This window comes from Syngnathoides biaculeatus, chromosome 13 (assembly GCF_019802595.1).
Source record: "Syngnathoides biaculeatus isolate LvHL_M chromosome 13, ASM1980259v1, whole genome shotgun sequence".
NCBI classification, from domain to species: domain Eukaryota; kingdom Metazoa; phylum Chordata; class Actinopteri; order Syngnathiformes; family Syngnathidae; genus Syngnathoides; species Syngnathoides biaculeatus.
The window spans coordinates 8179284-8195747 of record NC_084652.1 but is presented as its reverse complement, the minus strand read 5'-3'; the positions used below and the strand labels follow the sequence as shown (position 1 = coordinate 8195747).

General features: G+C 41.5%; 1 protein-coding gene across 4 annotated transcripts; it reads right to left on the bottom strand.

The window, feature by feature from the left end:
• Positions 1-10: 10 nt before the first annotated feature.
• Positions 11-15223, bottom strand: nectin4b (nectin cell adhesion molecule 4b). Of its 4 annotated transcripts, none has more exons than XM_061838951.1 (11): positions 14777-15223; positions 13094-13294; positions 11592-11759; positions 9557-9835; positions 9233-9350; positions 6868-7019; positions 5680-5863; positions 5519-5594; positions 5130-5189; positions 4847-5047; positions 11-3846 (listed from the first exon to the last, which is right to left on the bottom strand). In XM_061838951.1, the coding sequence occupies exons 1-11, from the start codon at positions 14829-14831 to the stop codon at positions 3565-3567; spliced, it is 1776 nt and encodes a 591-aa protein (XP_061694935.1). In that variant the 5' UTR covers positions 14832-15223; the 3' UTR covers positions 11-3564. The 4 variants fall into 4 exon arrangements, with proteins under 4 accessions (XP_061694935.1, XP_061694937.1, XP_061694939.1 ...); XM_061838953.1 differs by having other exon boundaries at positions 5680-5848; XM_061838955.1 differs by having other exon boundaries at positions 13-3846; positions 4853-5047; positions 5680-5848; positions 14777-15221.
• Positions 15224-16464: the final 1241 nt, after the last annotated feature.

Here is a 16464-nt window from a genome sequence, read left to right as displayed (position 1 = left end):
ACCAAGGGGACCGGAAATTTCCACAAATACATCATTTAGTACAACAAAAATCAACTTTGCCACATCGCTCCGCCCACACGCAATGACGTAAAATCAAATTTAGAGGTCATGGGTTGAGTACAAGTTCTTCAAATTTGCTAAAAACTGAAAATTACGACAGACACACTAGTGCGCCAATTTAAACATATTTCGAGACATGAGGAATCACTCGGACGATTTGGTTTGCTATGAATTGTGAGCAATGAATCGCGGCCTGAGTAGTGCTGGGCGATATCTCGAGAAGCTCGATATAATCAACATTTTATTAATGCTCAAAGGAAGGAAAAAAAAAAAAAAAAAATTTTATTCTCCGTAATTTTCGCTATTCTGTCAGACTTCCGCCAATAACTTGGAGGAGATGCTGGTGACTAGCAAGTAAAGGGCACATCTGTCATTTGGAAACAAATCCCGTCTGCACAATGTGTACAAAATGTTATGATAATATTTACTTTAGCAACCGGTAGCTAGCTTGGTTGCTTAAGCGATCGCCGATATTAAACACAAAATGCCCGGGGTTGCCGTCTGAGCAAACATTTTTGTCCGAATTGTGTGGCATTCTCAAGAATCAGTCTTGTGTTTTATTTTTTTAAAGTTGATTTATTTACAATAGCTGCATCGCATCTGTTCCGCATGACGTCACGTGCCGCCGTCTTGGTTTCTTGGCCGTGTTCAGGAGCCGCCTCACGATTACGTGACAGACGCCCACAAAATAACCAAAGCCTAAAAATAAGTTCAAATGACAAATATGGAACTCATAATATTTGATTACAAATGTAGTTGCACAATTTAACAGTATGCAGAATTATTCTGTTACATAATATATCGCAATCACTGTTCCGCGGTAATTTTCTTGACATGTTCAAACTGGAATTTCACACAAATTGTTCTGGAAGTGACTTTCTGACGTTATAGCCATAAATGGATAATATATTCTGGCGTTTGAGTTTTTTTTGCCCTAAAGTTTCTCGTTTTTGTAGGGTAAGTTTCATTCCGGTGCATAACTCATTTTTGAATATATTGAAATTCCTGCAGGGGATACCAATTTATTTTTTAGATAATAATTGCTAAATAAACCTTCTGGTTTTACAGTGTAAATCAGTTTGCTCTATTCCGGTTTTATGGATTATTAATTTGAATACAACATAAATCTCATGGAATATGGTCATTAAGGAGGAAAAAAAAATGTGATCTCAAATTTCGGCCATATCGCCTGGCACAAGTTCCCAGTGCGCTTCAGACTTCCACTGCTCGAGTGAAGTGAAACAAAATGAAGCAGTTGCAAAATTTTAAAGAAAAAAAACATGTTAAGAGTTATTATCTGAGCGTAGTAGTACATGATTAGTAGGAGTCCCCATAAATTTGTGGTCAGATGGAAAAGCAAATCAAAACTTTTTGGACTCCAATACGAGCGAACTTAGAATATTGTACTACTTTATTTTGACGAGAGCTGCAACTGCCGCCACACTGCATTTACTTGAAAAATTAGAACATTTTTAGCGTCTGTCTACGGCCGACGCCATTTTTCTTAAAGGCGAACTACGCCCGGAGTGATGTCAGCGCGCTCGCCGCACAAGGGGAGTACAAAGAAGCCATTACTGCGCATCGTTTCGGCGCATGTGCCAAGTTGTAGCTAGTTCTCGCATTTGGTGACGGATCAAGAGACGTTCTGCGTCACCTTCCTGTAGTCCGAAAGCCAGTTTTCATTTTTAGCCATGTTGTGTGTCTTGTGACGTAATACGTAGTCAACAGCCAATAAAGTTTCTCCGTCAGATTGAATTCCCGGGCAAGTCTACAAAACGCTTAAACACAACAAATTTAACGAAGCACTTGTGTAAAGAATGTCTGTCCAGGACCCCCTAAAAAGTTCTGCTTCAAACCCAAATTATAGATTTGCCGTGTTTTTCAGGCATGGCTTCTTGAGCGTGGCTAGCTTAGCGTAGTTTGAAACAAATTTCGTCAAACGTTGCCTGACAAAAATGTTTGATCTACGTAAAAAAAACGTCACAATTCAAGAATTCTTTTTAAGATGATGATGCTGTGCTTTGATGAATAAACATTTACAAGTAAACGGTTCGAGTTGTTGCACGTAACGCAATGAAAGGTATCAACACTGTGCTATGAAACTCAAGCTTTGGCCCGGTCTCCACTTGACCCCACCCCCCTCCCACCATCTGCATTTCATACATGTAGCTCAGAAACAATGTAAACAGTAACCATGGAATTCTCTAGGTCAAAATACTAATAATACAAAAGCGAAAGGCACTGATAGGTAATAGGATCATAAAGTCGATCCGGAAATTTTCCGGTTCTGAGGTCGTATCGGGTTAACGCCCATCCGTTTCTTTTCACATCCTGTTATGTTGAAGGGAACCGTCGCCGTACGACAACTGTTTTCCACGGAAGACAAGTTCTAGGAACCTTTACTTATTGGTAGATGCAGATCCTGAAACTTAAAAAGTTCCAATAAAATAACAGGTGGACTATCCTTTTGTTTTGGGGCCACGATAAATGATCAGAACTGAATTTGTTCACGAACTCCTGTAAGTGCAAACGCTCAATGGTCTTCCAAAACTTGCACGTTCCAGTGCTGATCTTCCTACAGTGGAAATGCAGTTTTCCCAGTATTCCTCAATCGAGCTTTTTGTGACTTAAGTCAAAAATTCTGTGGTCCACCAAAAGGGAAAAAAGTTATTCTGAGAACTAATACGGGATCCCCTGTCACGGCAGTTTTCCAAAGGTTTCTGGACCTTTGAAAATCACAATCCCACCAGGCAGGGTCTTCTTCTGGTCTGCCAAATGATCCAAAAGACTAAATGAATGAATGGAATAGTTCCTACAGTGGAACCACACAACAGCCCAAGTTCTTAGTTCCGGGGTGAAATACCAGATCTTCTGTCACTGCAATTTTTCTAGATCGTAATGATAAATTACACAATAGATCACAAAGGTCCTACACTGGAAATGGCACCGGTTTTCCAAAAAGTTCCAGGACTTTGCGAAAGGTTCATCTTTTGCCCCTGATAAATTACACTTTGTAGACATTTGCTCCAAACATAGATAGGTCCTCTGAAGGTTCCTAGTTCTAGGGTAACGATCCTTTGGTGGAAAGGATCGATCTTCTGATCTGGCTCCGATGCGGCAATTCTCCTGGTTCTTGCACCTCTCGAAAGTACCCTTTTCTACCCTTATAACCAACAGAAACAAAATTTACAGCATACTTCACAATAGTCGTCCAAAAGTATCAAGTTAAAAGTTCTTCCGGTGGAAAAGGCAGATTTTCTGTCACAGCAACTTTTCTCGCGGTTTCTGGACTTCTACATAGTACTGTACTACCCCCACATAGCAAGAAGGCCCCCAATAAATGACCCCAGTGAAAAATGTTAACACGATGGTCTTTCAAAAGTTCCAAGTTTTGTGGGTTAAAGTTCCTGCGGTAGAAATTGTTGGCGCTAATGATCTGATTTGCGGGATCCTGTGCAACTGTGAGAGTACCAATCCCGCCTTGAGTGGACCTGCCTCACTTGTCTATATGAGCTGACCGTGAGGGTGCAGAAGGATGGCGTTGGCGTGGGGGCGGGGTCGGAGCACGCCGTTGCTGTAGTAAAAGTGATTTGTGAGCGCTTGGGACAGTTGGTACGATTCGCCGCCATCCTCCTCGTCCTCCGGCCTCTCCGCCGGGGGTGGCGGACTCCAATTCTCTTCCGGAGGGGGCACAGAGACCTCGCCGACTTCCGACGGGGATCTCGGTCCAACCGCGTCGTCCGAATGCACTTTCAAAGGAAGTAGGGAGGACGGAAGACCAGAATCCTGCAAGTTTCCACACACACAATGTTGGAGATGGTACACACATGCTGAATATATTGCATATATATCGAAATATATCATAATTCATGGCCTACAGAGCGCACCTGCTCACATTGAAACACGAGATATTTACAAAGAAAGACGGTACAAAGAGAGTTTAACGCTAGCGCAGCCATGCTAACGCTAGTGCCATGCTAACAGGGCCAGTTAAAAAAAAAAAACATACTGGTAAAAATTACTGAGACATGGCAGTAACACGCTAGCGCAACACTAACAGGGACAGACTGGTAAAAGTCACTTCTTCCTTTACAGAGAAATACAGTACACAGAAAGACTAACTCTAGCGCTGCGCTAATGGTAGTGCTAATGCCAGTGCTGCACTAAAGTTAGCACTAATGCTAACAGGGCCGGTTAAAATAAAACTTACCGGTAAATATCACATGCCAGTAACACAGCGGTAACAGGGCCGGTAAAAGTCACTTCCTCGGCACATATATTCCACCGGCCTGACTCATTTTCCGCACGAGTGCCCCATTGCGGCCGTTAGAAAGAATGCACAAATTAGCCGCATCACCGCAGGGTTTAAAGCGTGTGAAAAAAGTCGCGGCTTATAGGCCGGAAATTACGGTAAACACACACACACATAGCAGTAAATACAGATATACTATACTTAGATCAATATGTAGATATGAACACAATAAATATATTTAAATTCCTTGTATTTTTGAAAATTTTCAGCGGTGGATAATTCCACAAATTACAAGTAAATGTTTTAGGACTTTTTAATATTTTAGAATTTTAAATGCAGCTAACAGCATTAAATGAAATAATAATAAATAATACATACAGTATAATACAAACTAAAATTGAAATCTATTTTGGAAAAAATTTGTTTAGAAAATCATTATTTTTAAATTAATTTGAAGGTTTGATATATATGCTGAATAAAAAAAAAAAAAAAAAAATATTATCACGGTGATAATGTTTTTGAACAGATGCTGACCAGTACCAGCGACATGTTGCTGCTCTTCCGGTAAGAGTCGGTCCTCCTCCTGGTGTCGTCCGTCTCCAAATCGGCCGCTTCCAACCCGCAGTTGTCGCTTTCGTCGTGCCAGGCGACGGGGCGGCCCGGACCCTCCGACACCCCCATCGGCGCCCACCTGCCGCCCAGAGTGGACTGGCTGTCTTTGTAGTTGGGTCGCTCCTGCGGGGCAGAGGACATTGAAATTGTAAAATGACTAATATTTTTTCCAACAACAGTCAAAAATTGGGGGGGGGCGACTCACCAGGGACCCTTGGCTGTTTTTCATGCGGCTGTCCGATCTGAGCAGAGAATAGTCTTCGGACTGGAAACAAGAAAAGTGGATTTCGTTGGTAACACTTGGGATTTGTTTTCTTCATCCATAGAAATGTATTATTCTGAAAAATTACTTGACATAGTAGTACTGTGCAAGCTTCTTAATTAGATGTTAGTGAGGGGATGAGAAGCGTACAAGAATTAACGTCTCAAATCAACTGGACTACGTGAAATTCAAATGCTAAAGGTCAAATCTGCTAAAATCTTAAAATATAAGGACAACATTCCAATTCAGGTTTTCAGGTCTGTTTATGTGGCGCATGCAGCAGAAACAGAACAAGCCACAAATAACTGACTCAAGTGTGTGTTTTTGGCTACCTGTGCTCGTGGGTCAGAGCCCACAGAGTTGATCCTCCTAAAGGAAGCCTGGCGGGTCAAAGTGTTGATTTCCTCCCTGAGACGAGGAAAAAAAAAAAAAAAAACAGCTTTGTCGAAAAACCTCCAACACCTTACTTGTCTTTCTATTAGCCACGTCTTACGTTTTGACGCTAAGCTGCCTCTCTAGCTTTTTGTTGCGGCGTCTGTGGTGGCGCACGAGCAGCAGGACGACGACGGCCATGACCAGGACGGCGGCCGCGGCCGAGGCGCCGATGATGACGATCAGCGTGGACGAGTCGGACGGCGCCGCCTCCTTGCGCTGGGACTTCTCTGCGAGGAAAGAAGCTAACAGACGTGGTGACTTTTTTTCTGGACACTTCATTAAGTACACCCACACATTCCGATGACACTCTCAGATCAATTGGGTGATTAGGCTAATTACACAGACGTTTCAATAAATCTTATTATTTTGTTTTTTTTGTTTTTAACCATAAGGGAATTTCCTGTCTTTATTCATTTTCTTGATGTGAGAATCCAGGATGTCATTTTTAAAAGTTGTTGGTTTTTAAATATTTTTTTAAATAATCCAAATATTAGCGGATGAACAGGTACGATCAGTATCATATTTTTTTATTTTGGTTTTTATAATATATATATATATTTTAAAATCACAATCACTCATATGTGATCAAAATCAAAATGTGACAAAAATACAATTAAGCGATTAGATAATAAAATCCACCGATATATGATTGAATCAACAAATCAAAACGCTTCATGATTAAAAAAAAATACTTTGAGAAAAGATGAAAATCCAATCACAATCTATTAAATAAGTAATGAAATAAAATAAAACAAAAAATAGCCATGAATTTAAATGCAATTGGTAAAAAAAATCCTTAACATCACATTTTAAAAAAAATGATCATTTAAACAGAAAATAAAAATCCCACTAACTCACCAGCTAATTATGGTGGAACATTTCAGAACATTAAAATAAAATGTGCACTCAAGAGACACTTAGCATTTTATAGTTGTGGGGGGTAGACATTTGTCTGCAACTTCGTGATAGTATAAATAGCAGAGCAAACAACCCCACCAAAACAAAGATTAAAGTAAAAAAAATATGAGGAAAAAATAAGACAAAGTGCAAACAGATGCACTTTGACTCTGGATTTAAATTGAACTAACTATTCTTATCCATTTATGTCATTTTAGATCCTAGTGCTTGTTTGAGTACAATTGCTCAGATACACCACAAGGGGGCGGACAGGTTGCAGCACAACAACCAACAGTTGTTTGTCACAGGAACTCAAAACGCTAAAAAACAAAACAAAACAGAAACTCACCAGTCACAGTCATCAAGTAGTCAGCCTTGGCCACGCCCACTTCGTTGGCGACGGCGCACTGGTATAGGCCGCTGTCGTCCAGCCGCAGGGCCCGGTCGAAGATTAGACGCGCTCCGGACGTCGTGACGCCGTCCGGCAGGGCCCCGCCCCTCCTGCGTAGGCCGCCATCAAGAAGGCAAGAACAGAAGTCAGTCGGCATGTATTACTTCGATTTCACGTTTAAGTGCCTCTATCCGACTTGCTCTGACGCTCATCCAATCGCCGTGATAACTTCATCTACTTGATTACATTTTGAGGGGGTTCATTAATTTCATTCTAAATTTTGGTAAGGATCGAGTGTAACCACCAATTTGGCTGCTCCTGAGCCGTAAAAACACAGCCCATCCCCTCTAAGTGTCGGTTCGGTGGGATGAAAGCGCACGCAATGGAGACTGTTGGATCGGGTTACCCCCAGTTTCACCACACACACCACTTAATAGTCCCCCTTCCCCCTTTTTTGCCAACAACCCCACCCGAGAACAAAATGGAGCCGGCTTGAGTTTCACGGGGATGAATCCCATCTAGCCTGCTGTGTATAATAATGACAAAGATGGAGGAAGGTGCTACATTCGGTGACGAAAATAAGTGTTTGAACACCCTGCTATATTGCACGTTTTCCCACTTAGAAATCATGGAGGGGGTCTGAAATTTTCATCGGAGGTGCATGTCCACTGTGAGAAAGATAATCTAAAAAGAAAAATCCAGAAATCACTGTATGACTTTTTTAACGATATATTTGTGTGATGCCGCTGCAAATAAGTATTTGAACACCTGTCTATCAGCTAGAATTCTGACCCTCAAAGACATGTTAGTCCGCCTTTAAAAGTCCAACTCCACTCCGTGCATTGTCCTGAACCAGTACATGTCAAGGCCCGTCTTAAGTTTGCCAATGACCATTTGGATGATACAGAGGAGTCACGGGAGAAAGGTTTGTGGTCAGATGAGACCAGAATGTAACTTTTTGGTCATAATTCCACTAACTGTGTTTGGCAGAAGATGAATGATGAATTCCATCCCGAGAACACCATCCCTACTGCGAAACACGGGGGTGGTAGCATCATGCTTTGGGGGTGTTTTTCTGAACATGGGACAGGCCGACTGCACTCACTATTGTGAGATTTGAGGGAACAAACTCTTTCCCTCAGTCAGACCATTGAAGATGGGTCGTGGCTGGGTCTTTCAACATGACAATGACCCGAAGCACACAGTCACGAAAACCGAGGAGTGGCTCCGTAAGAAGCATATCACGGTTCTGGCATGGCCTACCCAATCTCCAGACTTAAAGCCAATAGAAAATCTTTGGAGGGATCTGAAACTATGTGTTTCTTGGCGACAGCCCAGAAACCGATCTGACCTACAGAAGATCTGCGTGGGGGAATGGGCCGAAATCCCTCCTGCAGTGTGTGCAATCCTGGTGAACAACTACAGGAAACGTTTGACCTCTGTAATAGCAAACAAAGGCAACTGTACCAAATATTAACATTGGTTCTCTCAGGTGTCCAAATACTTATTTGCAGCTGTATCACAAAAATAATTTGTTCAAAAATCATACATTGTGATTTCTGGATTTTTCTTTTTAGATTATCTCTCTCACAGCAGACATGCACCTACGATAAAAATTTCAGACCCCTCCATGATTTCTAACCTGGAGACTTGCAATAGAGCAGTGTGTTCAAATACTTATTTTCTTCACTGTATAATGCTGCAGACTATTTCCGCTGCTGTTTATGTTCACACAAAGTACATTATTGTTGATATGCTACTACTATTATCATCATCAGAAAATATTTAGTCATGTACAGCACTGCTCACTATTCTTACTGCTTTTGTACACGTCACAGCTCCACCCTGAACCGGGTTTCACACAGACATTTTTTTATACACGGAACCATTGTTGGGCCACTAATAAATGTTGCAAAAATGACATAGGAGCATCTGTAAGTGATTTTAAGGCACTATTAGATGTGATTTGCAGTAGAACTAGGTAGCTTTTCTTTTTTTTTTTCCCACTCACTCGCGCGCTAATGATAATCGCTAATGCTAACTGTTTAGTAAAGTGTGATTTGAATGCTGTTCACATTCACTTCTGTTCCTGCAGTATCTATTAACCACGGACCGTTTGATGCCGGCGTGCGCGTCTAATGTGTGTTTTTAACTCGATGACGGTACAAGTTAAAGCACGACATCATGATTAAGCGCTTAGCAATCGGCTCCTGCGCTTGAGAAAAAACTGGCCTGCATCTTTCCCTAACTGCCGTTGCGTGTCATCCGAGGATCATGACACATTCCTTTTAATTGTAACCGCGTGTGTGCCGGCAAGTCCCACCACGTCCAGGTGAAGTTTTGGGGCGCGGGGAAGCCGGCGGAGTCGCAGGTGAGCGCCGCCCGCTCGAGACCCGAGAACCAGTCGTCCGTCGTGGCCGTGATGGTGGCGTCTGGGGGATCTGCAGGACGCAGATCAAAACACAAGGGTGATGATTAAACGTGATATGTAATTAAACGTCGCAAGACGTGGTTCCGTTGAATGTGGCGATCAAAAGGAAGTACAGCAATTCAGTACAATCCTCCATTATTACTGTAAACCTGCAATATGGATGCCATATAACAATTTTAGTTTTAGCGACCTATTAATCAGCGCGGGTGTACTCACAGTGCACCACCAGCTGATTAGCGATCCGCCGCGGGCGCTCCAGGCCCGGGTGCTGCACCAAGCAGTCCAGCCGCTTCCCGTTCATGCTTCGCAGCGGGTGCAGCGAGAAGTAGCTGGAGACCGAGCCCCCCTCGCTCGTGCGGTTCTGGACCTGGCCCGGCACGGCGGCGTCCCAGGAGAGGGCGGGCGGCGGGCGGCCCACGGCGCGGCATGAGGCGGCCACGCGGAACGACTGGCCCTCCGCCAGCACCACCGGCTCCAGCGAAGAGATGGGAAGGACTGGGAGGGAAATGGCAAAGCGGCGGTTACAGTAGGGAAGGCGCTTCAGTTTGGTTTCGTCTACAGATTCAGTTCTAGATGAACTCGGGGCCCCTTCTCGAGCTTAACACATGCAATAGTTGGGCGACTACAACACACTGTTATGTTTCTCCGACAATTAAAATAACAAATTAGTGCCTGATTATAAGAGGCTGGAATTAAGTCATGATTCATCTTAAGAGTGAATGTTTTTCTCTGTTTGTGCTGCTTTTGTTTCCTCTGTCAAGGCAACGAAAACAACAACAATTAATTACATCATCTATTTTCGAGTAGGATTATTTTTTTAGGGCTTTTCGAAACTTTTTTTAAAATAATGTTGACCGGCGTGACGGTCTGAGCACCCCCGTGTTGAAAAGTCCCCTTGGGATTAATGCACATGCACGTAGAATTTTTGGAATTTTTCTACTTCCATGCCAGTCTGAAACTTCCCCATCAATGCATCAAAATACCAAAAATTAACCTGAAGAAGACCTTTCAGCACTGGGAGTGCTCAGACCGCCACCAGCATGCGTGCTGACATTTGGGGACAGATGCTAAAGCCAAATAAAGGCCAGCAAAACCCTTAGCAAAAATCATAAAATGCAGATGAAACAACAAACCACACTAAAGAAACAAACCTTCAGACTTCTGCTAAAGAAAAAGCCTACCAGAATATCTGAACTTTATTTGGCGTCAACCACTTTAAATAGTGGCACATAATGTAAGCTTTGCTACTGGTTCATTTTTACATCCCCAGAGGGTGTGCACACTTGTGCAACTTTGTCATCTCAGCTTGGGGGTTATGGCTCATATTGTGCTGGATCTCCACTAAGAGTCTATCTGTGCACGTGCCTGCACGTTGACGAGATGACGAAGGAGGTCCCGTACTTGAATGTCACTTGTATCGTTTGGAGATAAACATTTTTCCACGCTTACTCTTCCATCACAGACTGGTTCGGCGTGACGATGATTCACGCGCAGTCTTAAAACTTTCAGCCCTGAACAGGAAGTTAGCATTAAAAAAAAAAAAAAAAAAAACAAACCAAGCCCTTTCTGCCTTGGATGCAAAGAAAGTGGAGGAAAAAACAAAACAAAAAAACAGCTGACTCAACAGAAACTCAAGATAAAATTTATACCCGCAACACTGCCAGCTGCTTTTGATAATTTGGGTAAAAAGCCAGACATGTCATAACATAATTAAAAAAAAAAACTCATTTTATTTATAGAATAGTTAAAAAAACTACAGCTGTAATCAACTAGGGTATGATTTTAATTATTTATGGATTCGCATTATTCATTACTTTTATTGTATTGCTGATTTTAATTATGGATTTGCATTATTACTTTTTTCATTGCAGATTTTTAATTAATTTTCCATTCATTATTTATTGGATTTTGTCAATACACGATTTTGTGATTTTTTTTTATTTATAGTAATTATTTTTCAACTGTATTTTTCGTGCATTTACGATGTTATTAGTTGCTTTAATAGAAAAAATACAAAGTAATCATTTTTATATGAATATTTTGATTTGTTTTTTTGTGGTACTCATCCTTATTGCCATTTTTATTTTCCCTGCTTTATTTAATGTTTCAAATACGTTTACTTTTATATTGTTAACCTAATGGCCGCGGGTTTCAAAACCCCTCCATTGCTTGAGGACGTGACAACCACGTAACATCTGGATTCAGCAAAAAAATAAATAAATATAAAGAAAATGTCAAATTCAAAACTCACCCCACACGGTCAGCGTGATGCGCCTCTCAAAGTTTCCGTTGGGGAACGTGGAAATGTGGCAAGTGTACGTGCCGTCGTCAGATTCTTCTGTGTTGGGGATGAGGAGAGCCGAGTTGACGATGGGCTTGTCGCTCTCGAACCTCACGCGACCCGCGTAGCGTCCGAACTCTGTCGGAAGGAAGTAGTAAAAAGTAAGTAAGTAAGTTTCTTTCGGCTTGTCCCGTTAGGGGTCGCCACAGTGTAACATCTCACATTTAAAAAAAAAAAACCTACATGTCTCAAAGTACATGTGGGGGGGGGGGATTTGTAACGACATGACATTTAATAATGTCATGAGTACTGTTGCGGCAAAACAAAAGAGGAAGTCAACCTTTCTGGCTCAAAGAGGACATTTTATGGTCAATTTAGTAAAAATGTACATTTTAGTGGCATTCCCCCTAATACTGGAAGAAAAAAAAAATATGCCACTAAAACAGTTTCACTTCGGTACATGAAATTTGATAGGCTTGTCTATCATGAAGATACCCACCCCAAAAAAAAAAAAAAAAAAAAAAAAATCTGAAGAAGCCATGGCAGAAAACATACAGGAAGTTTGTCGTTTTGGTTTGAAGCATTTGAAGGTTGATACTTTGAAATCGTACATTTGCTGATATTCTCTGAACTTTTTATTTTTATATAAATTCAAATCCAGAAGACAGCTGCACTTGCCAACATGAAATCAGAAGAAGACTCACAGGAAAAAAAAAAAAAAAGTTTCAAGACGCCATGCCCAAAAAGACACAGGAAGTCTGCCATTCTGGTGTTAAGAGGCAATTTTGGGTCATGATGACAATTTCCGGGGTTCCCTCAAAAACTATGCATCCATCCATTTTCTTAGCCACTCATCCTCACAAGGGTTGCAAGGAGTGCTGGAGTCTATCCCAGCTGTCAACGGGCAGGAGGCAGGGTACACCCTGAACTGGTTCCCAGACAATCGCAGGGCACATCGAGACAAACAGTCGCACTCAAAATCACACCTAGGGGCAATTTAGAGCGTCCAATTAATGTTGCATGTTTTTTGGGATGTGGGAGGAAACTGGAGTGCCCGGAGACCCTCAAAAATAATTTAATAATGTTTTGTACTAGACAGGGGTGAAATTCTCCAACATTTGACTTTTCATTTTTGTGTGTGGCTGAAACAAGGTGACTTTGATGTTTTGCTGTAAAACACAGCTGTATTAAATGAAATAGAAAAACAACAACAAAAAATCCTAAGCCTGAAACTGCCATGCCAGAAAAGACAGGAAGTCAACGATTGTGTTTTGAAGCGGCCATGATGGGGTCATTCTGACAACTTCATGGGTTCCCTCAGAAACAACACACATACTGTAGTACATTTTCAAACATTAGCGATTTTTGCATCCCATGTGAGCGAATATGACCAAAAATTGTTGAATGGCCTGACATAAAACAGTAATAACTGCATAACAAATCGTCCGTAACGCTGAATCGACTTTGCCTACCCGTGTGTCCTTCCGAGAAGTGGGCGGTGATGATCTGGTCCTTGGTGCCGTCACGCAGTTCCTTGTACCAAGTCACCTGGACCACTTTCTCGCCCACGCCGCCCTGGTAGCGACACGGCAGCCGAGTGGCGCTCTCGGCCAGCGAGCGCTGAGACGTGACGGCGCGGAGGGGCTCGATGAAGACGCCGTGCGCGCACGCCACTGGTAAAAAAAAAAAATAAAATTATATATATATATATATAATATATATATATATATATATATATATATATATATATATATATATATATATATATATATATATATATATATATTAAAAAAAGTACATACATTGTAATGTGGCTTTGCCTGCCAAGAAAGACGACTGATGCGTTCCCAGTGGGGTTTTTTTTAATTATTATTATTAGAGTAAATTAGAAACTACTGCCTTTAAAAAAGAAAAAGACAAAAAAATAATTTCCTTAATAGATGCCTTGATAATGTGTTCAGGGTGTTGCATGCTGAGTCTGTTGCAACAGGTATGAAGTGGGAGAAAAAAAATAAAATGCGGCAGAACAGAATGCGGCCATGTGGCATTCTTTGACTTCTTGCCCAACAAAGCTTGGTGACAGGTTATCGCGTTTTATATTTTTATTGGTCCGCCATTTCCTGTCTAGTCCAGATTTTTTTGATGAGGCGATCGAAGGATCAAATGTCTTAGTTTGAAAGTTCAAACAATTGTTACCATAAAAAAAATGTTGATGTAAAATATATTGGCATTTTAAGGATATTAAAATATCTTTTTTTCAAATTATTTTTTTTTGTAATGTATTGAAGTAGTCATCTTCCACCAGGAGTAAATTATTCACTTTTCAAAAACGTAGAGATTTATCCATTTGTTTTTTTTTTTTTACTTTTCAATTTAAAAGATGTGAAACACTTTCGAAGGACCAAAAATACAAAATGTATATTACATTTTGAAAAAAATAAATAAAACAATTTCCAATGACCACATGCTATTTGAAATTAATCAAGATTGCACATTTAGCAGCAACGTAAACATGTCGCAACATTCTTTCTTTACGTGTTTTTTTTTTCTTCTTTCCTCGATACAACTAGGTGGTTATGTGCACGCTTATTACAATGCCAATTAATAAAAAAAATAATTAATGGTTTTGAGGCAAGAGTGTGCTAATAATCATGTTTGTATTAAGAACCGGAAAAGCTTGTGTGGCAGCAAAGCCGTGGTGCGTTCAAGCGAACTCGTCACTTAATAGTTGCGCTACTGTTCCCTATCAGCAATGTAATCATTAATCAGCAAGCTCATTAATCAATAACCTCTCTGGTTTAGCGGGGGAGGGGGGGAACCAAAAGAAAGCACAAAAGGCCACGTTTCAAAGTGCAAATGTTTGACTTGAAGCTGTGTTTGTATCCCACGCTTCAGTGTGTGTCACTTCAAATCAAATGTTTGCACTGCAGCCCCAATTCCTCAATATTCTTATCAATTCCTGCCATATTTGTCGCACCATTTCACAAACATCTTTAGCGGTACGATTTTTGAATAAGCAGTTATCCGTAATATTGGTTAGAAGTACAAGTGTAGCGAAATTCGTTCCAGTTGAACAGAAATACAAGGATACTGTGTAAAGCCCAATTCGAGAGTCATGCACCTGAAGGCACCACAAACCTACTCCAACTACTCACCTAACAAAGCGACGAGCAGCGGCGAAAAGTTTGCATTTCGCTGAGTAACTTCCATAATGCTTCCACAAATGATGCCGCCTTTATCGGGGCTGCTTAAAAAACAAATCAAAAGCAAAAAATATCTCCCATGACTCCTAAACAACCATAACGTGAGTTCACTGGCGTAGGAGCGCGGACGCTCGTCCAGGTGCCTCGACGTCTTTCAGACGACTAAAAAAAAAAAACCCAAACTTCAAAATAAATTCGTTTTTGGGTGATTTCGCCACCTCGGCTGCTTGCCGAACAACCGACGAGTCAGCGAAAGTGTTGACTATCCGGTGAAGTGGCAAAATAAATCGAGGCGACACGCGGAAAGCAACGTCCCGACTGCCGCGGTTGCACCTGCTGCTGAGTGGGTCGCGCAAGCCACGCCTCCAGGGCCGCGCTGCGTTCGCGTGCCGCTGTGAAAGTGTAAAACCGCAGAATCGAAAATGCCTTGACACGACTCGACTGCCACTCGATAGGAGAACAACAAATGAAAGGAGAAAAGTACAAATAAAAATCATCTTTTTATGAGATATGCAAGTATCAAGAAACGCTTGAATTGATAGATAGATAGACAGACAGACAGACAGACAGATAGATAGATAGATAGATAGATAGATAGATAGATAGATAGATAGATAGATAGATAGATAGATAGACAGACAGACAGATAGATAGATAGATAGATAGATAGATAGATAGATAGATAGATAGATAGATAGATAGATAGATATAGATAGATAGATAGATAGATAGATAGATAGATAGATAGATAGATAGATCCCAAATACTGGCCTCGTTTCTATTGCTGGCCACGTTGTAGTTACGGTTCCTGTCAGAGGGCCATTTTGACTGAAACCATCCATCCATTTTCTTTGACGCTTATCCTCACAAGGGTCGCGGGGCCTATCCCGGCTGTCAACGGGCAGGAGGCAGGGTACACCCTGAACTGGTTGCCAGCTAATCGCTAATCGAGCCGCACTCACAATCACACCTAGGGGCATTTTAGAGTATATATGAATATGTTTTGGGGATGTAGGGGGGAAACCAGAGTGCCCGGAGAAAACCCATGCAGGCACAGGGAGAACATGCAAACTCAACACAGGCGGGTCCGGGATTGAACCCCGAACCTCAGAACTGTGAGAACCATGAAAATCTTTAATTGACCCGTCATATTAAATTACACATTAAAAAGTATCAACGAGTTTTGGAATCAGAAATCAAGGGTAATGGGTTTTTCAACTATTGTTGATGTTTGGTAACACAAAAATGCTTGCAATATCTCAACGTCATCATTTATGATATGACAATTTGAAATTTTCGTCCAGATTTGACAAAAATCACAGAAGTCGATACACATGATTTGCCTTCACGGGCCACATGAAATCATGTGGCGGTCAGCATCTGGCCCCCGGGCCTTGAGTTTCACACCTGTGCCTGATCTTTAAAAAAAAAAAAAAAAAATAACGCAGAAGCAAAAACTCATCATGGAGATGTCCAGAGGCAGTGGAACCGGGGGGCGTGCCCCCCCCCCACGCCCACTGTCCTTCCCTCTTTTATCCTATGTGTGGGAAAATCCTCCATTAGCACTTCACATATACAGACAATTTGTCACTAGTCTGAATATTGTTACTTTTCGACAGTAGTACTTCATTTACACGGGC